Source organism: Carcharodon carcharias, chromosome 4 (genome assembly GCF_017639515.1).
Source record: "Carcharodon carcharias isolate sCarCar2 chromosome 4, sCarCar2.pri, whole genome shotgun sequence".
NCBI lineage: Eukaryota > Metazoa > Chordata > Chondrichthyes > Lamniformes > Lamnidae > Carcharodon > Carcharodon carcharias.
The window spans coordinates 63,132,250-63,152,862 of record NC_054470.1 but is presented as its reverse complement, the minus strand read 5'-3'; the positions used below and the strand labels follow the sequence as shown (position 1 = coordinate 63,152,862).

Below are 20,613 nucleotides of genomic sequence, written 5' to 3'. Positions count from 1 at the left end.
AGGCAGGTTAATAAGACCATAAAAAAGCAAACCAAGTATTGTTGTGCATTTCTTGGGGGAAAGCATTAAAAAGCAGAAGTTATTTTATACTTATATAGAACCTTTTTAGGCCACAATTGGAGTGCTGTACGCAGTTCTGGTTTCCATGCTACAAAAAAGGTATAGAGGCATTGGAAAAGTGCAAAACAGATTCACAAGGGTGATTCCAGAACTGAGAGGATCTTTTCATCAGGAAAGACTCAACTGGCTGGAGCTCTTTTCTCTAGAGTAGAGAAATGAAGCAGCACATGAGGGATGACCTGACAGAGGATTATGAAAGGGTAGATGTAGAGAAATGTTTCCATCTGAGGGGAAGATCTAACCTAGAACTCATAAGTAAGTTAGTCACAAATAAATCCAAGGAGGAATTCAGGAGAAACTTATTTACCCAAAGGTTATTAAGACATGGAATGAACTACCAAAGGAGCAGTTGAGGTGAATAGCATTGATGCATTAAGGGAAAGCTAGATAAGCACACAAGAGATAAAGGAATAAAAGGCTATGCTGTTAGAGTTATAGAAGGATGGGAGGAGGCTAGTGTGGAATAAACACTTGCATGGACCAGTTGACCTGAATAGCCAGTTCCTCAGTTGTAGACTCTATGCAATTATGATGCTGTCAGACATTCTAGAGAGTTTCTTAGAACTGTCAACCATGCGTTGACGTGTAACACTCAGCCAGTGCTTTAGAAAACCATTGTCAAGCAAGGAAAAGGCAATGCAATTTGCACGGGGATCCATTCACCCAGCCTGGCATGCTAATGATCTATCCGACAGTTTCAGCCCAGTACCTCCTCACTAACATTTGGAACGTCGAAGAGCTTACCATAAAGTGTCCACAGGTAGAAGTTAATGGAAGTAACAAACATAGGCAACAGATATTTTGCATAAGTACTTCCTGTATCAACCATGTCTAAATTTTGGGAGTCATTAATACAACAGCACCATCTAGAGGAAACAAAACTAACTGAATGCTGCAAAGTGGAGGAATGGAAAGGAAAGTTAATTGTTGAAATGCTTAGAAGGGCCAACATATAATGATGGCTATGTTGAGAAAAAATGAATTTCCAGAAAATCACTCTCCAACCATGAGCAAGTTAACAATAGAATGGCCAAATCTTGCATTCTTCTCAACTACTTTGCAGAGTCTATGAATCCAAGCAACTTCAGCTTTTTATGGGTCTGTGACGTAAATCTTCTATTTTATGGTAAAAATATCTTTCAATAACTTAAAGTTGCCCAAAGGAGGTCTAAAAAGGATATTTTCTGCAGTGATTATGTTGACATTTCAGAAACATCACATTTTAGGTTGCAATCTAGATATAGTTTGAAGAAGATAACTACTCCAAGTCTTAGTTTTCCCAGTAAAGAGGTGGATAAAAATTGTGCAATGAAGTAATGGCACTTTTAATGTCACAAATAATGGTCCCATTTACCCATCACTTTTAAATCAAACATTAGTTGCACTTTTTGGGATAGAAATGGAAAGTTTCACAATCAGTTTATTTCTCATTTTAGCCCTTCATGTTAAAAATCAAAATATATTATTCCTCTGTGCCTTCAGTATCAGTGGTTATCACAGTATTAATAGAGTGAACCAGGCTTGTGTGTGTGACCACTTAGAGAGCAGAGAATGTTTTGCAAAGATGAAACAAACACATAAGGTCAGATAGAGTTGGAACTGAAGTGTTTTAATATCATGTGAAACTCAGTTACACTACATCCTCAACTCCAACCTATCTAACAGATAGCTTTAAAAAAAAAAGTCACAGGTTTTTCAATTTCTGGTATTGAAAATAACCAGCAGGGTGTAACCTACAAGACCGTTTAAATAGTCAAGCACAATATAAAATTATGCAAAGTTGAAGAAAATTCAAACTTCATGAAACTTACAATTTGCCATGAAGTTACAAAATCACATCTGAATTTGGAAAAGTGTCTTTTTTTAAAGTTTGGTGAATCTTTCCCTGGATATGTTTGCTATATAGGAAATCTAACTAACTGCAAACCTAGGGAAAGTTCACAGCACCATGTCAAAATAAGTGACCAAAGACAATTTGGCCCTCTCCTGCATAACAGGACTAACAGCTATGTCAAAGACTCTTTCATCAAATGTCAAGGAGCCCATGTTACATGAGTTAATGTTGGGATAGTGCAGCAAGTAAAATTCAGAAGTAGTAACAATGAATTGCTGATGTACAAAAATGTGTGCTCCGCCAGTCTTATGTGCTATTTGACAGCTCCGATTTAATTGTTTTTTAAAAAAAATCAGATAGTACTAACCCAAGGAAACAAGGTCTTTAAAATTTTATTCACTGTATTTTCTACCAAGGCCTCTTGTTACGTAACTAGCTGGGGTCATCTCAAAAGGTGGCCATGGAATCAATCAGGCAGCAGCGAGGAGTCCATACTCAAAAACAGGACTTTTAGAGTAGGGGAGGAAGGATTTTAAAGGAACACAACCTACCAATAGCTTTAGCTCCTAGCAGATGCTTAACACCAACCTTTTTCAGTTTTGCTTTTCCATATTAGGACATTTGCTCTTTATTAATCTTCATATGACCTAGATCTAGATGTTGGAATAATGGTTTGCCAGTTTGTGGACAATACCAAGATATATGAGACTTTCAGGCATGGGGGATGGTCACTACTGCAAGAAAATCTCCGTGTTTGGGGAATGGACAGTGTTTGGCAAATGATTAACATGCTAAAATATATTTACATTCTACAGGGAACAGAATTGAAACCAGTTGTGAAAGTAAAATATCTGGCTGTTATATTGAATCACTCTTGAAAGATCATGGCTAATACTGTGAAGCTATAGCTAAAGCAAACATGGGTCCAGGTTGTATTCACAGAACAATTCATGACAAACCAAAGCCTACCGTAGTGTCCTAGTGTAAGACCTTGATTAGCCTCAGTTAAAATACTGTATCCACTTTTGATCCCCTCATATCAAGGTGGATATTGAAGTTTTTGAAAAGGATGCAGAGAAGATCCACAACTGATTACCAGCTTAAAGCAACTTATAGAATTATATAGTATGGAAAGAGGCCATTCAGCCATTGTGTCTGTTCTAGCTCTTAGCTACAAGGATAGCCTCAAAGTGTCGGTCTGTATACTTTTACTGAAGAGTGGACTCAGGGTGATTTGATTGAGGTTTCTGAAACAATAAGGGGACTAGATTGCATTTATGTGGATTCAGCTGGATAGGATAAGATGGATCAGGAGTCATTCATACAATTTATATTAGAGAAAAACTAGTTTGGATATTCTGCAGTTCCTCTTCTCAACAATGGACCGTGGAACATGTGGCTCGTTCTTATGGTGAATTTGCTGTATTCCTTCAAGAGAGCACTGGAGAGAGTGTTTCTGGCTGGGGCAGAGACCACATTGTACAAAAGGCAAGTATCTCTACCCTTGTATCTTATAAATCAGGATCAATGTGATATCCGCTGGACTAATTTCAAATCACTTAAAGGGACCAGAGGGGTTTTCCTGATTTTCTTTCCCTAATAGGCCTGGATTTTTCTCTGTCCTTTTACTTCCTGAGGAATGATTACATGGCTCCATATTGGTAGGAAATGTCTGCATTGTGATGCATTAGGCAGCACAACTATAGGAAGAGTTTAGACGGACTAGTTGGACTTTTCCTAACCATCATTTTCATACTTTTGTTTTGTTTAATGCCAGGTGAACCTCTAATTAATAGGCTGTTCTTAGCCTGGGCCATATATATTTAACCAGATGTTTACCTAGCCAAGAAAAAAAAAATCACCCTCTCAAAGATATTTTAATGAAAATACTCCCAAATTCTCAAAGCAATATGATGACTGAACCATGGCTTATGTAGTATCTAGAAATCTGAATTCCTCTAGGAGCTGAAGAAAAGCATCCAAGACTAAAACTAAAAATGTTACTCGCTGGATCCTGAGATAAGTCATGACTTTGCACAGATAACTGCAGCCTCAGACTTGTGTATTCAAGTATAATCTCAATCACAGACGGGGTACCACTGACCACTTCCTTGTATCCCTCACCACTCACACTGTTCCTTTCCCCTATCAACTTCACTCCCTTTTACTTCTGCCGTGAAAAATGTATCCCTAAAGTTCGCTTACCATTGAGCTTTTAAGCTGCCAACTAGCTAGCCTTTGCCATTCCATTTCCACAATACTTCTGAAGCGAGCTGATCTACCACTGTACAACCCTTACTCTCTTCTATTCCAGTTGGTTCCCATGGTACATATGCTGTCCTGACCTCCACAACTCCATGTGTACCTGTGTTACTTTTAGGAAAAAGATGGGGGAGGAAAAGAAGAGCCAACCTGGTGAAGCTACAACACAGGACTACATGCTAGGCAGCAGAAATAGCATGCAATAGACTGAGCTAAGCAATTGTACAAATAATGGATCGGGTCAAAGCTCTGCAGTCCTGACAAATCCACTCCTTGAATGGTGGTGGAGGATTAAACAACTAAATTAAGCATTGCCATTCTCAATTATGGCAGAGCCGAAAACATGAGTGCAAAAGACAAGACTGAAGGATTTGCAACAATCTTTAGCTAGATGTGATGAGTGGATGAGTCATCGCTACCTCCCACTGAAATCACTACAAAATAGTGTTGATGTGCTTGCACAGACTCAGTGTCAGCTGTGCCCCAGACTCAAAAGGCAGAACAATTATGTTTGGCATTTTATTCCTATAGCCTTCAGACAACAAAGAAAGTATGGCTTTAGTAAAACACAGCAAAAGAAAATCCTCGAGGAGCCAGTTTGATTCACTCCACATGATATCAAGAAAAGGTTGAGGGCACTGGATACAGCAAAGACCATGGGCCTTGACAACATCCTGGCTGTTATGCTGGACTCGTGCTCTAGAACAAGCTGTAATCGAGCCAAGTTCCAGTGCACCTGCCTGACAAAGTAGAAAATTGCACTATGTCCTGTCCATTTAACAGAGAACAAATCCAATCTGGCCAATTACAATTCCCCATCAGTCTACTCTCAATCATCAGCAAAGTGATGGAGGTGTTCGTTGACACGGTTTTCAAGTGGCACTTACACAGCAATAGCCTGCTTGTTGATGTTCAGTTTGAGTTCTGCAAAGTTCACACAGCCTCAGACCTCATTACAGCCTTGATCCAAGCGTGAACAAAAGAAGTGAGGTGAGCGTGACTATCCTTGACATCGGGATGGCATTTGACTGAGTTTGGCATCAAACAGCCCTAGCAAAATTGAAGTCAATGGGGCTTAATGAAGAACTCTCCACTTGTTGAGTCATATCTAGCACAAAGGAAAATAGTTCTGGTCGTTGGAGGCCAATCATCTCAGCCCTGGAACACCATTGCAGGAGTTCCTCAGGCTAGTGTCCTAGGCTCAACAATGTTCAGCTTCTACACCAATGACTTTCCCTCCACCATAAGAACAGAAATGGGTATTTACTAATTATTGCAGTGCTCAGTTCCCATTTGTGACCCCTCAGATAATGAAGCAGTCTGTGTCCACTTGCTGCAAGACCTTAACAACGTCTAGGCTCAGGTTAATATGTGCTAAGCAACATTCATGCTACACAAGTGCTGAGCAATAGCTATCTCTAACAAGATTGAAATCTTTTGAGTTAAATCAATCAAACCAAATCAACAAAATGAAGGACAAATCAAGCACAGCCCCTAATTCAGGTCAGCTGTAAAACTAAAGACAAAATTTAAAGGAAACTTACAACTTTAAACCAAAATGTGATTAAGGGGGTCAATAAAGCACCCCAGTCCCCGTGGTGCCCACCAGGCACAGAAGGCCTCGAGAGTGCCGGCAGACACCGTGTGCTCCCTCTCCAAAGACACCTGGCCGCGAACGTAGCCATGGAAGAGGGACAAACAATCAGGCGGGACTCCTCCATCGATTGCCCGCTGTCTGGGCCTGTTAATGGCCAACTTGGCCAGGCCCAGGGGCATGTTCACGAGGAAGTCCTCCTCCTTCCCGACACCCTTCCGCACCGGGTGTCCATAGATCAGGAGTGTGGGGCTGAAGTGCAAACAAAATATTAATAAAAGGTTTTTCAAATAACTAAAAAGGGAGTGCAGCCTACCACACCCTATGTAAGCATGGTCCACAGACTCCACAAGACCGCAAAAAGGGCAAGTGTCCCGGGAGTCCGTGAACCTACACATTCTACGATTATAAGGGACTGCTGCATGCAACACCCTCCAACCCAGGTCACCGATAGAAAGGGGTCTAACAAGATTGAGTCTAACCATCTCCCTTTGACATTCAATGGCATTATCATCTCTGAATCCTCCACTATCAATGTCCTGGGGGTTACCATTGACAAGAAACTCAACTGGACCAGCCATATAAATACAATGGCTACAAGAGTAGGTCAGAGGCTGAGAATTCTGCTGCGAACAATTCACCCCCCAACTCCCAAAACCTGTCCACCACCTACTAGGCACAAATCAGGAGTGTGACAGACATACTCCACTTGCCTGGATGAGTGCAGTTCTAAAAACACTCAGGAAGCTTGACACTGATGCTGCATTGACCACTTTAAACATTAACTCACATCACCACTGTTGCACCATGGCTGCTGTGTGTCCCACTTACAAGATGAACTTCAGAAACTCGCCAAAGTTAATTTGACAACACCTTCCAAACCCATAACATCCATTGCTTAGTAGAAAAAGGACAGCCAGCACCATGGAAACACCGCCAACTAAATGTTCCTCTTCAAATCATATACTCTCCTGACTTGGAAATATATCACCACTCCCTCACTGTTGTTGAGTCAAAATCCAGGAACACCCTCTCACTAACAGCACAGAGTGTACCACATGGACTGCAGCAGTTCAAGACGGCAGGTCATCAACACCTTCTCAAGGGCAATTAGGAATGGGCAAAGAATGCCGGCCATGCCATCAACACCCGCCTCCCCATGAACAATATACGAACATACTAATTAGGAACAGGAATAGGCCATTTGGTCCCTTGAGCCTGCCCTCCCATTCTATAAGACCATGGCTGATCTGATTGTTGCCTCAGCTCTTCTTTCCTTTCTACCCCCTATACAGTACAACTCACTGTCAATCAAGAATCTTTCTAACCTTAAAAATATTCAATGAACCTGCCTCCACTGCTCTCTGGGGAAGAGAATTCCACAGACTAACTACTCAGAAAACATCTTTCATCTCCGTCTTAAATGGGAGATCCCTTATTTTTAAACCGTGTTCCAGTCTCTCCCACAAGGGGAAATATCTTCTCAGTATCCATCCTGTCAAGTACCCTCTAGATCTTCTATGTTTCAATAAGGTCATCTCTCATTCTTCTAAACTCCAACGGTCCAATGGATACAAGCCCAGCCTCTCCTCAAAAGATAATCCTTCATCATAAGAATCAGCTGAGTAAACCTTCTCTGAACTGCTTCTAATGTAATTACATTCTTTAAGTACGGAGACCAAAACTGTACACAGTACTCCAGATGTGATCTCACTCTGTATAACTGTAGCAAAACATTCCTACTTATATATTCCATTCCCCTTGCAATAAAAGCCAACATTCCGTTTGCCTTCCTAATCACTTGCTGTACTTGCATACTAACTTTTTGTGATTCAAATACCAGGACACCCAGATCCCTTTATATCACCGGATTATACAATCTTGCTCTATTTAAATAATACACTGCTTTTCTATTCTTCTTACCAGAATGGACAAGTTCCCCTTTTTACCACATTATACTCCATCTGCCAAATTTTTTGCCCACTCACTTAATCTATCTAAATCCCTTTGCAGTCTGTTTTCCTCAATTTACTCTCTTACTTGTCTTTGTGTCATCAGCAAATTTAGTAACCATACATTCGGTCCCATCATCCAAGTCATTGATATAGATTGTAAATGGTTGAGGTCCCAGCACTGATCCTTGACAGTCCCTAGTTACAGCTTGCCAAGCTGAAAATGACCCATTTATCCCTACTCTCTGCTTCCTGTTAGCTAACAAATTCTCTATCCATACTAATATGTTGCCCCCAACACCATGAGCTCTTTTCTGCAGTAACCTTTGATGTGGCACCTTACCTAACACCCTATGGAAATCCAAATACACATCTATCCACATTGTTTGTTACTTCCTTAAAGAACTCTAATAAGTTAGTCAAACATAATTTTTGTTTCACAAAACCACCTTGACTGCATTAAGATTTTCTAAGTGACTTGCTATAACTTCCTTACTGATTCTAGCATTTTCCCTATGACAGATGTTAAGCTAACTAGCTTGTAGTTTCCTGCTTTCTGTGCCTCCTTTCTTGAATAGAGGAGTTACATTTGCTATTTTCCAATATGATGGGAACTTTTCAGAATCTAGGGAATTTTGGAAAATTACAACCAATGCATCTACGATCTCCACAGGAACTTCAAGATCCTAGGATGAAGTCCACAGGTCCTGAAGACTTTTCAGCCTTTAGTTCTAATAGTTTTCTTAGTATCCTTTCCCTGGTGATTGTAATTGTTTTAAGCTCCTTCCTTTCACTTCTTGACTTACAAGCATTTCAGGAATGTTTTGTGTTTTCAACAGTGAAGACAGACAAAATATCTGTTCAACACTTCTGCTATTTCCTTATTTTCCTTGATTAATTCCCCAGACACACACACTCCAGAGGACCTACATTTACTTTAGTTAGTCTTCCTTAAATACTTGTAGAAACTGTTACTGTTTTTATATTTGTAGCTAGCTTTCCCTCATAGTCTAATTTCACCCTCATTAATTTTTAAGCCATTCTTTCCTGGTTTTTAAATTATATCCAATCCCCTGACCCATCACTAATTTTCACAAAATTGTACACTTTTCTTCTTTCAATTTGAAATCATCTTTAATTTCCTTAGTTAGCCATGTGCGCCCTTCTCCTAGAATCTTTCTTTCTCATCGAAATGTATCTTTGCGTTGTGTATAATGAAATATCTTCTTAAATGTCTGCCACTGGATCTCTATTGACCTACCCTTTAATCGAATTTCCCAGTTTAGTTTAGCCAGCTCTGGCTCATACTCTTGTAATTGCCCTTATTTAAATTTAAACACTAGTCTTGGGCCCACTCTTTTCTCCCTCAAACTGAATGCAAAATTCAAACATGCTGGGATTAATGCTACCTAGAGGCTCCTTTACTCTGCGGTCATTAATTAATCTTGCCTCATTGCACACTACCAGGTCTAGAAAAGCCTGCTCTCTGGTTGGTTCTAGAACATGCTGCTCTAAGAATTTATCCCAAAAACAATTCTCTGAATTCATTTTCCAGACTACCTTTGCCAACCCGATTTGTGCAATCTAAGTTTAGCAACATACATTCTCTTCACATATATTAGCAAAAAGAAAACAGGTTCAATGGATCTCTCAATATTAGTAAAATAAGATTTGAGCCTCAGGTAATCAACTGCAATACAAAAGCTCTGACGTATTTAGATTCCTCTTGAGCCATTGTGTCTTGTACTGAACTATGTGGGACTGGCCTACTTGATTCCACTTTTGCCCGTTAGAGGCATTTCAGAAACGACTTCTCCTCAAACGTAGATCCAGAGACTCCCTCTTTACTTTCTTCACAAAACTAGTGAATTTACAGTAAACTGATTTTGAAGCAAGAAATAGACTGAGAACCTTTAAGTGTTCAGGTTACCTTGCAAATATTGCCCAGAGGGAATAGCAGCTCTCTGTATGTTCTTTCCCAAGCTCTATGTGGAAAGCAAATATCTTTCCTCTAAAAAATAATAAATCTCCTGAAACTTCCATCGCCTCTGATATCATATTTCTATCGAATACATCTTACTATAACCCTTCCACGTGTGGCTCCAAAACACCAGCCCCCAAAAATGGCCTTGTAATCCTGCCAATCTCTTCCCCATCTGAGACATTTAACAATCCCCAGTTCCCTCACTCCTCCCGTCAATTCTAGCCCTCTTCATTGGTACTATATTGTAGCCCAGCCTAACTCCTGCTGAGAGTTTCCCTATGTCTGCACCCATCTACTCTTCTCGTCTTCCCATTAGTTCAATCATCTCCCTATCTTCTAACCCTGTTTGGACTGAATGCTGCACATGGTCCCAACATCCTACGTGTAACTTTACAGGAAACTGACTATTATATAAAAAGAACTTACCCCTTTTGCACAAAGTCAACTCGTTTGGTAGGTAGAACCAGAATTATTTCATTCAAAACTTCATCTGCATTCAGCATGGTTGTTGTAGTTACATTATATTGAGCCTGTGAAAAGGTGAACATAATTTTATCTCACAGTAGGGGTAACTTGAAGTTGCTACGTTAAAATTAATTTGTATGGTACTGTTGTGGTTCTATTATAAACTTGTATAATGGCAATAATATAATTTGCTATCCTTTAACTAAGACAAGTAGAAAGACTATGTCTGAGGTTGTGATCTATTCTTTTTTGAATGCTACAAATTAGAATTGCACCTTCATGTGTCCACAAGTAAATAATGGATGGTAGTGTTGGATAAAGTAAATATTTGAGATCCTAGATGACCTCTTATTGACACAGCCCCTCACAATTGAAAATGTTCCGGTTGGGTTTATTAGCTCGTCTAAAAAAAGACTTCCGGTGTGTGCACAATCTGCATCAACAGATTTGTTGGGATGGTGAGGTGCATTGTTGTGCATCTGATGTAGAATTGAATAAACTTATCAGTTTGCAATGAGACTGTGAAAACAAAACAGCATGTCAGTCAGCATTTTGCAGATGAAGCAGTCAGATGAAGCTGTGCATTCCAACTGTTAATGTCTCGAGTGTATGCAGTCCTACAAAGACTGTTTTAATACTATGCACGGGTTACCAGAGCACCAGATGCTGGAGTAAGCATTTCACTAAGGGTATATTGCTGTTTGTTACAAAAAGGCTACAGCTACATTTACTCTCCTGTCTGACTTAGAAACACTTAAAAGCTAATCTGCTGTAACTGATATGAATAATGATCCCACCAGCTCTGAAGGCAATTCAATTTTAGTTTAGATGAAACTAGATTAACCTTTAGGAAGAAAGGAAGTGAAAACTACAGGCTTTTCAACACTTGGTCATATTGTTACAATCCCCATAGAGATAGATAACTTTTTAAAAAAAATTGAATCCCCTGTGGCCAATTTAAAGGAATTGCACACAAGGTTTCAAGTTTTAAGACTTTTACTGTAACACACAAACAAAAAGCAACATTGTCTAAATAGTATTTCAGAGGCAACTTATCCTCAACTACAGAAAAGATCTTCCATTTAACATTAAAACAACCAGAAATTTCCCTCCACAGTCACACTTTACTCTTCCTTTAAATAAACGCTCTATTCTCCTGGAACTAGTCCAAAGTTATTCTTCGCTCCTTAGGGCTTGCTTCCTTTCTCAGCCAGGTAACTCTTACTCCTTGAACTGACTTTCAATTGGAGATTCTTTCCTCTAGCTAAAGATAGGCGAATCTTCTAGTCTCGCTTAAATCCTCTCAAACCCGATCTCTTCAATCCGAGCGCAGGCTTCAATCCATATTCTTGCATGGTGAACTTCTATCTCTTTGCTTTCTCTCTCAGTCTTGGATCCTTGCAGACTGAACTGGACCTGTCTTAAGTTCAGTGAATCACATGGGCCTTGTATCTGGGTAGAAATGCTAATTAGCTATCCTTTCGACTCTCAATTTCATTTCGCCTTGAAACTAAATACAATAAGTCTTCGTTTTAAGTTGCCCTGTTTTACATAATTCCGCTTTGATGTCAGTTAATAGGGCCTGTATTCACATTTAGCACCAGGAGTTTTGTTTTAACATTGTGTGATGGGCCTGATGTGGGGTCAAGACTCCCAGGCCATTTTGGACGCCCTCTCCTGCTCCCTGGTCACCACCAACCTTGCCTCTTGCTGCCTCTCCAGTTTGCAAATTACCTCTGAAACCCTGCAACTCGAAGTTGCTCTTCCTGCCTCTTGCCACGCATCTCCCCAGATTCACTTACATCATTCATTGCACTTTTCAGAAACGTAGCTACAACATTAAGTAAGGACATCGTTTAAAGTATATCCATTTACAGAACCTAACATTCCTAACATTTTCTTGGGACTTGAGACTAACAGTCTATCCAGCAACTTTTGTTCACAGGTGTGAACACCTTGGACTTTCTTCCCAGTAAAACAGCCTGGACTCCCCTTTAATCTAACACTCAAGCCACCCAGGCTGTCAGAATTCAGAACAGGTCACATGACCCCCCATTTTACCCTAAAGGCTGAGTTCCAAACATAAAAAATTTATAAAACCTTGCATTATTAACAATATTTTAGAAATTTTCTACAAATTAGAATTTCAAAACAAAATCTACAAAGCAGACATTTCATGGTATTCCATGATCAGGTAAATGTTAGAATTTAGTGCACTAACAACTGAAAACAAGGTTACAGGTTTAGTAATACTTTGCATATGATGGGAATATTTAATAGTCAGAAATTTCATTGACTGCTAATAGAATAGAATGACAAATTAGTGGCAATTTTAGATCCCAAGATGTCAGTTTTATTAGGCATGCACATTTATTAACCCCACACAATTGCACTTGCGTTTCCATAAATTGCATTAGTGTTCCCTATCCAAAGTGTATCAGTTAGTATAAGCTATATACCAGAATAGGTAACTCAGTCAACTAACTGGGTTTGATGCTTTAAGTGAATTATTTAACACAATTTGCTTCAAATAATACAATCTCACACTTTGTTTGCTTGACTAATCCCAGTCGCAGCGATAAGCATGTTTCTAATAGGGATTCCTATCTTGAAAGAAAGAATTCTTTTGAAGGTTACAGTTAGAAAAAAACTTCCTGTCAAGGTTTAAGCCATGGGAGCATAGAGGGCAATGGAAGTGCTGGGAATGGAGAACAAAGGGATAAAGCTGGGACAAATTTAGATGCAAATGCTGTGATGGCAAAGAATGCCTTGGTGAGGCAGAGAGAAGCTACAGATTTGGCCAGGATGGGTGTGCAAGTGGATCGAGAGTAACAGTGATGACAAAGTAATAGCATTTTAATATCAGCTGCAGAGATGGTCATGGGTGCATTGTTTGATGCAGGAATTCAGTTCAGGGAATCACATGGGAGAGGTCCAGCCAGCTGGGAAAATTATACTGATGGGTGGGGGTGGGGGTGGTGGCGAGAGGGCAGTGTTGGGGAAGTTTTAAGCATGAGGCAGTACCAAGAGTCCAACAAAGGTGCTGGGGAGACAGGGTCCAGAAAGAGGTTCCTAGGGTAGTCAAACATTTTCCATCCTTAAGACATATACAAGAAAGTTTCTTTAAATAAAAGTTTCAAAATAAAATACACAGAATGCAACTTCATATCATTTCAGGATAAGGTAAATAATTATAATTTTATGTAATGGTTAAAGGTTTGTGATCATTGTTCTTGAGGTCTACAAAGAAGTGGCTGGCAGCTCCAAATGTCTGGGTGTGGTCAAGGAGTTGGGAGCATGAGCAGTGCCAAAATGGAGTCCAATTTATGCATTACTAAGCTGAATTACTGAACAGTGAGATGTAGAACCCTGGAGGATTGAAAGGTCGACAAAGGTCTGTGAAAAGTGCCAAGGTGAGATAGAATAAAGATCAGCAGCATGCAATGAGGGGCACTCATGCGGAGTACAGCAAAAAATAGCCTAGATTGTTAAGGCCACCACAGCAACATTTCAGGGTGGGAGGGACAGGAAGGGGGAGGTTAACAAAGTTAGAATTGGATAAACACTGGTAAGGCAGTGCAAATGCTGCAGATTTGAAACATTGTCTAGGATTCTAGACAATGAAATGACAGAGTTACCAGTAACAACCCTTAATTAGAAACATATCACTCACTCAGCTCTTCTTTCCTTTATTTTATAATTTAATCTGAATTTGTATCAATAATTGTTCATTGTTAATTGTTGAAAAAACTAACAGCCTACTAGGTGGACTCCCGTTCCTGATTGTTATTCATTGACCCATGCTGAAAAGAATGTCAGTGGGTGTTGGGTGAGGACCCAATTGGCTTCTGGTTTAATACCCCAGTTGTCCAAAGGCTGGCCAATTCGTTCATCTAGCTCACACATGAATGGGCAGCTGGGAAAGACTCTGGAGAATTGCCATTCAACCATACTTCGGGTTTAGTCACTGTTTTCAGGAGACGCATCAAGAGAATTAGAGTCTTTTTTTAGGGTTAAGTTTGCAAACTAAGTATTTGTTCATACAATAATCTAAAGAATATTCTGGATCATCTTCCCTACCAAAGACTTCAATCATTGCTGACAAATATTCAGCAATTTTCTCTTGGTTTGAGATCCTTATTTCAGCAAATTCCCTAAAATGTAATGTTTTGTATCACTTAAAAAAATATACACATCAGATTTGAAAATTTCAGAATTGAATGTGCTGACATTTTCTACTTTCAGTTTAGAATTCATAGGTTCACAGAAGAAGCAGATAATATAACCTCATTTAACTCCAGGATATGTGGTGGTTGAATTTTATCACTCTCCATATAGAAGTCCAGAGTCTTAAGAACTGAATGTCATTAACCTGGTAGATCAAAGTTCAGTAAATTCCTTTATTCAACCATTTTTCCATGGCACAGGACAAAACTTATCTGATTATAGCATATTTGGAAAAAAAATTACCTTTTGCTTTACATTCTATACTCATGTTTTTCAATTCATAGAAACACTGGAAGTTTCACAGCTTTTGAACATAGCACAATGAAAGCTTCTAATCTATGATGTACCATAAGCTAATCAGGAGGTAATTCAAATATTTGATTCAGCACTATATAAAAATTTGAAGTTTTGGAAAAGTAGAGTTTTAGCAACCATTGTCACATCCTCAACAGCAAATAAAAGTTTCCTAACCAACCAGCTCTTCAGTGATAGGAATTTAACTGGCGACAAATTGCCAAAATGGACAATGTTAATATGCACAATAGCTTGCAAGTGCCCTGAATGTTGAAAAAAAGCTGATGAAAAGCTGAGAAAAATGAATACCAAACCAAAGGAAGGATTAAGAGAGGTGACCAAAATGCTGGTAGAAAATTAATTTTAATGAGGGTCTCAAAGAAAGTAAGTGAAAAGGCAGACAGGTTGAAGAGAAATTAAGTTGCATTTGTAAATCGCTTTTTATGTTCTCAGGTGGATGAAGACGAAATGATGAAAGTGAAATCTTCATATGGAATGTTATGGAATCAGAGACTCAGCTTGGGTCAAACGATATGTCAAGGTGTATGGCGCAGCCAGTCTGGTTCGGCCAGAGGCAGTAGCCTGGGAGTTAGTGCACTGGAGTTTGTAGCAGAGCCTGTAGTTACCAGCTTTGGTCTTTCCAATGTTTAGCTGGAGAAGTTAAAGATCATCCAAAACTAGATGTCACAGAAGCAGTCTCATGGCAAAGAGGCAGTGGAGGGGTTGAGAGAAGGGATGGTGTAGAGCTGGGAATCAGTGTGCACACAGAAGCAGATCAATATCTGCGCATGAGGTCACCAAGCATAAATAGTCACATGAAGAAAAGGGGGCCAAAGAGCGTTCTCTAAGGGATCGACTTGATTGTGCAGGGGTAGTAAAGGCTATTTATGGCTATAACTGAATAATAAGATTAAGGCAAAGGCAGTCCAATGGAGCTGGGCAACAGACATGCTGGAGGAGGATTTCAAAGGCTGCACACACTCTCAAAATGGAGGTGGAGAAGAGAAAGAGAATAATGCACTACCGCCACAGTCGGAGTATGTCATTCTTGACTTTGCTCACATGTAGCTCAAAACTATTCTCAAGTATAAAGTTGTCAAATGATATTTGAGATAGTAGCCACAATAGAGTACATTAAACATAGTTGACTTTATTCTTTAAATATTACATTTGAATGAATTAATCATATTAACGCTAAAAACTAACCTTGATTCTTCTTGGTCCATCTTTAAAGGGCTTTTTCCGCTTGCTGGGTGTTAACATTGTGATCATCTTGTCCAAGCCCCGTTCTAAACTTCCAAACACCTTGGCTCCTTTTTTCTTCTGGCTACTTTCGCCATTAGCCTGATTTAAATCCATGTCCAATGAACGGGTCCTGTAAATGCAAACACTTAAAAAGCTCTTATCCTATAATGGAAGTGGCCTCATCCATTAGAAAAAAATGCAACATAGAAATATAATATTGCAAATATTGGACAAACTACATTTCATAAAATACTCTGGGCGGGGGGGGGGGTCATGTGTTAATATACAACAGGCGTGGAATTATGTTGCCTAATCAAGCTCATCAGGGGCTCTTGAACTGCTTTATGGCAGCGATTGCACATCATCTGATCAATTGTTTTCAAACATGCATAATGGCCACTAAATAGGAGATCTGCATGTCTTATTCTGTTTTCATAAATTATTTGGAGTTAGAAATCACAAGTACAATGGCTACGTTTTTAGATAATACAAAGCTAATGAAAGTGGTAGACTCCAAAGCTGAACTGGATAAGCTACAGGAGGATTTGAATATATTTGGAAAATAGGCAGACAGGTGGCAGATGAAATTCAATGGACAGAAATGCAAAGTGCCTTAATAGGGACAAAAAAATTCAGAAAGGGACTATTATTTAAATAGAAAGAAAATAATGTACATGTTAAAGGAAAGGGATCTGAATGTCCTGGTTGACAATAAATTGAAGCTAATACAACAATGCTCAGAGGCAAGGAGTAAGAAAATCAGAGCTTGAGCTGAAATAATGAGGTAATCCTATACAAAAAGGATATGCAGCTGTTGAGGGTACAGAAGAGATCAAGCAGAATAACTGAGGGGATGAAGGGATTGTATTATGAAGAATCATATAAACTGGCAATATTCTAACTAGAAAAGTGAAACTTTAGACACACTTATGCTTGCTGTTTTTAGGATTCTAGAAGTAATGAGATAATATAGATGACAAGCTATCTCACAATGTCCAGAAGAGTGGAACCAGAGGACACAGCCTGCACTAGAGGAGGGTAAATTTAAAACCAATCTGCGGAAATATTAATTCAGTGATTGGTCATGGAACAGGCTCACTAGGGAAATGGTGGAAGCAGAATTTTGATTAAAATTTGATGGATTTCTTTCAGAAAATAATATTTTGGGATAAAGTACATGATTAATTTGAGACCCCCCTCCAAGGCCAAGATATCCTTCCTGAGGTGTGATGCCCAGAACTGAACACAGTAATCAAAGTGGACTTGAACAAGAGTTCTGTGCATAGCTTCCAACCCCTTTGTATTCCAGCTGTCTTGAGATAAAGGTCAGCATTTCGTTAGCCTTTGTAATTATATCTTGTACCTCTCTATGAGCTTTTAGTGATTTCTATACTTGGGCCCCCAAAAGCTCTTTTATACATAGTCCCTAGCTTCTCATTATTTAGAAAACATTTTGATCTAATTTGGGTCCAAATTGACAAAAGTGGGGAGCTGAGGAAGGAAAACTACAACCCAGAAACAGAGTGTAAAATTGCTCATGAATGCACAGCTGATTCTAAGCTTTTTAAAAAAAGGTATTGCTCTTATTTTCAGTTCAAATGATGACTTCTAGTTTTTGCAGATGCCATTTGACAGTGATTAGAGAATAGATGTAAATTGTCTGAGCTTGATAAGATTTCAGTCTTCTGCTCTAGGTCTCAAACCTTCAAACTGCAGTTAACAACCAATGTCTTACCAGGAATTGCATTTACTTTAGTAATATGCTGTTCATAGTTACAAGACCTATTCACTGTCAGATACATGCTACAACCCCACAGCAACAGAATCAGATGTCACAAAGATTACCTTTTCAAAAGCCAATGATGTATCCTCATTACCTAGTTTCCAGATTATATTTGTGTTGAGCCCTTCATTTGGAGCATTGAATGGGTGCTCAAACATTCAAATAAAGTAAGGATGTAAGCATGACAAAGGTCATGGTAATAGGTTACAGAAAAACTGATTTTGAGGCGCTGAGACTAGAACTTGGGAAAATAAAGCGGGCAACAATATTGGCAAACAATGTAGAACAGCAATGGAAAATATTTAAAACAATGTTGAACAGGGTCCAAAAACAAGAACAAACTAATGAGACACCATGAATGAGTAATGACATAGGGGCCAGAATTTTTCGCTCGTCAGGGCTTGGTGGGAGGGGGCAGTGATGGTTGGGAAGCTGACCGCCGCCTGTGATCGGCTCCGGATCGCGAATAGCAGCGATGAGCACTACCTGTGCAGGCGGGGGGAGAGCGGCCCTTGCGCACAATGAAGATAGTAAAAATGAAAAAAAAAAACATGTCCCCTCTTGTGATTCTGTCGCATGAGCTGGGACAGTTAATGTTTATTTGCTTTAGGAAACCTCATCCCGCTTGTGGATGAGGTTTCCAAAAAACAAAGGCCGCTTGGCCTTTTTGCCTGCCCGCCAACCGTAAGGTTGGATGGGCAGCATAAATTTGATTTTAATGAGCTTGTTAATGGTCTTAAGACGTCTTTCAATTATCGGCAGGTGCGCAGCCGAACAAAATATCGCGCGAGTGTGCGATGAGGTCGGGACTCACGCTCGACGTTATCGTGTGTTATATTATGCCCAGGCATGCCGGGCATGCACCCGCATGTAAAATTCTGGCCAGGGAAAAGTTGAGGGTAAGAAAAGGGACATACACTAAGTACATGAACAGCAGAGGAGAGCAAGAAAAAGGAGAACACAAAGAGATAAGGAGAAAAGACAAAAACACAATAAAGAAGGCAAAGAGGAACTATGAAATCAAATTATCAGGCAACATAAAACAAGAGTCAAAAATTCTACAAGCATAAGAAAGGAAGGAATTTCAAATTGGAAATAGAGTCATTAAGGGACAGTCAGGATGAAAATCAGATAGAAATAGCAAAACAGCTGGAATATTAAATTATTTTGCTTCAGTATTTACCAGGAGGATGGATCAAATGGATATGAAATTAGAAATGATATAACTACATTTAAAATTAGGAGAAATATTAAATATTAGGAAATGCTAAAACCCCTGGGTCTGGACAGTTTGCACCCCCACATTCTAAAATACTCTAAAGAGATAGTACAGGCACTATTAAACATATTTAATAATTTATTAGAGAAAGCTGTAATGCCAGAGAACCGTGGATAGCTAATGCTATTCTTATATCTTAGAAGGGAAATAAAATATGTCCAGAGAACTTTGGACTAGTCAGTTTAACATCAGTAGTAGGAAAAATAATAGAATCCTTAGAAATCAAAAATGTTATAATGAAGTCAACATGGATTTCAAAAGGAAAAGTCCTGCTTAACCAACTACATTGAATACTTTAAAGAGGTAACAGATAGTAAGCAAGTATAATGTAATGGATGTAATTTATTTAGATTTCTAAAAGGCTTTTGAAAAGGTGCCACAATCAACTAACAAATAAGGTCAGAGAATGTGGAGTCAGGGGAGAAGTAGCAAAATGGCTAACCGGTTGGAAGTTAGGAAGCAGAGAATAGAGGTAAAGGGTAGCTGTTCAGAGTGGCCAAAGGTGAAAGTGGGGTCCCGCAATGATCAGTGCCAAGACCGCTGTTGTTCATAATTTATATCAATGATTAAGACTTTGAAAATCTAAAACACAATTTCTAAATTTGCAGATGATACCAAATTGAGAGGGACAGTCAACACTGAAGAGGTCTGTAATAAATTACAAGACATCATTAATAAACTTGCAGTATGGGCATCAAAGTGTAAGTTAATTTCAGAGTTAAGCGTGAAGTAAAACATTTTAGTAAGAAAAATAAGAAGTTGATGTTACTTTAAAAATAAGAATCTAAATGAGGTACAGGAATAAAGAGATCTGGGAGAATGAATACACAAATCACGAGGAGTTGTAACCTAGGTTTATCACACTACAGCAAAAGCAAATCACGCATTAGGGTTTATTTCTAGATGGTTAGAAAAGCAATGCTAAACTTGTATCGAACCTGGGTTTAGACCATACTTGGAATAATGTATACAGTTCTGGTCACCGTATTACTTAAAAAAAAGATGCAAATGTATTGGAGAGGGTGCAAAGATTTGTAAGGATGTTACCAGAACTGAGGTTATACTCATTAGGAAAGTTTGAACAGACTGGGTCTCTTTCCTTTTGAAAAGACAAGGCCAAGAAGTGACATAATAGAGGTCTTTATCATGAAAGGTTTTGACAGAGTAGACACAGAATGTGTTTCCACTTGTGGGGAAGAACAAAACTAGAGGCTATCAACATAAGATTGCATCTTATAGTAGTGACATACTTATAGTGGTTTAATGTAGTGAAACATTCCAAGGTGCTTCATAGGAGTGTTACTAAAAGAAATTTGATACTGAGCTACATAAGGAGATATTAGGGCCAAAGAGCAAAAGCTTAGTTAAAAAGTTAAGTTTTAAAGGAGGAGAGAGAAAGAGGAAGAAAGGTGGAGACGTTTAGGAGGCGATTTCCAGACCTTAGGGCCCTGGTAGCTGAAGGCATGGCCACCAATGAAGAAGTGATTAAACTCAGCAATATTCAAAGAGGTCAAAAGCAGAGGAGCGCAGGTATCTGAGGTTTAAAGGGCTAGAGGAGATTAGAGAGGGGGAGG

At 39.2% G+C, this 20,613-nt stretch overlaps 1 protein-coding gene across 3 annotated transcripts in view; it reads right to left on the bottom strand.

Moving 5' to 3' along the window:
• melk (maternal embryonic leucine zipper kinase) overlaps nucleotides 1–20,613 on the bottom strand; it is a 121,708-nt gene that overhangs the window by 2,639 nt on the left and 98,456 nt on the right. For all 3 annotated transcript variants that reach the window (XM_041185412.1, XM_041185414.1, XM_041185413.1), the window contains 2 exons: nucleotides 15,939–16,107; nucleotides 10,173–10,276 (listed from right to left, as the gene is read on the bottom strand). In XM_041185412.1, coding sequence (XP_041041346.1) covers nucleotides 10,173–10,276; nucleotides 15,939–16,107 — 273 coding nt within the window. The remainder of the gene's footprint in view (nucleotides 1–10,172; nucleotides 10,277–15,938; nucleotides 16,108–20,613) is intronic.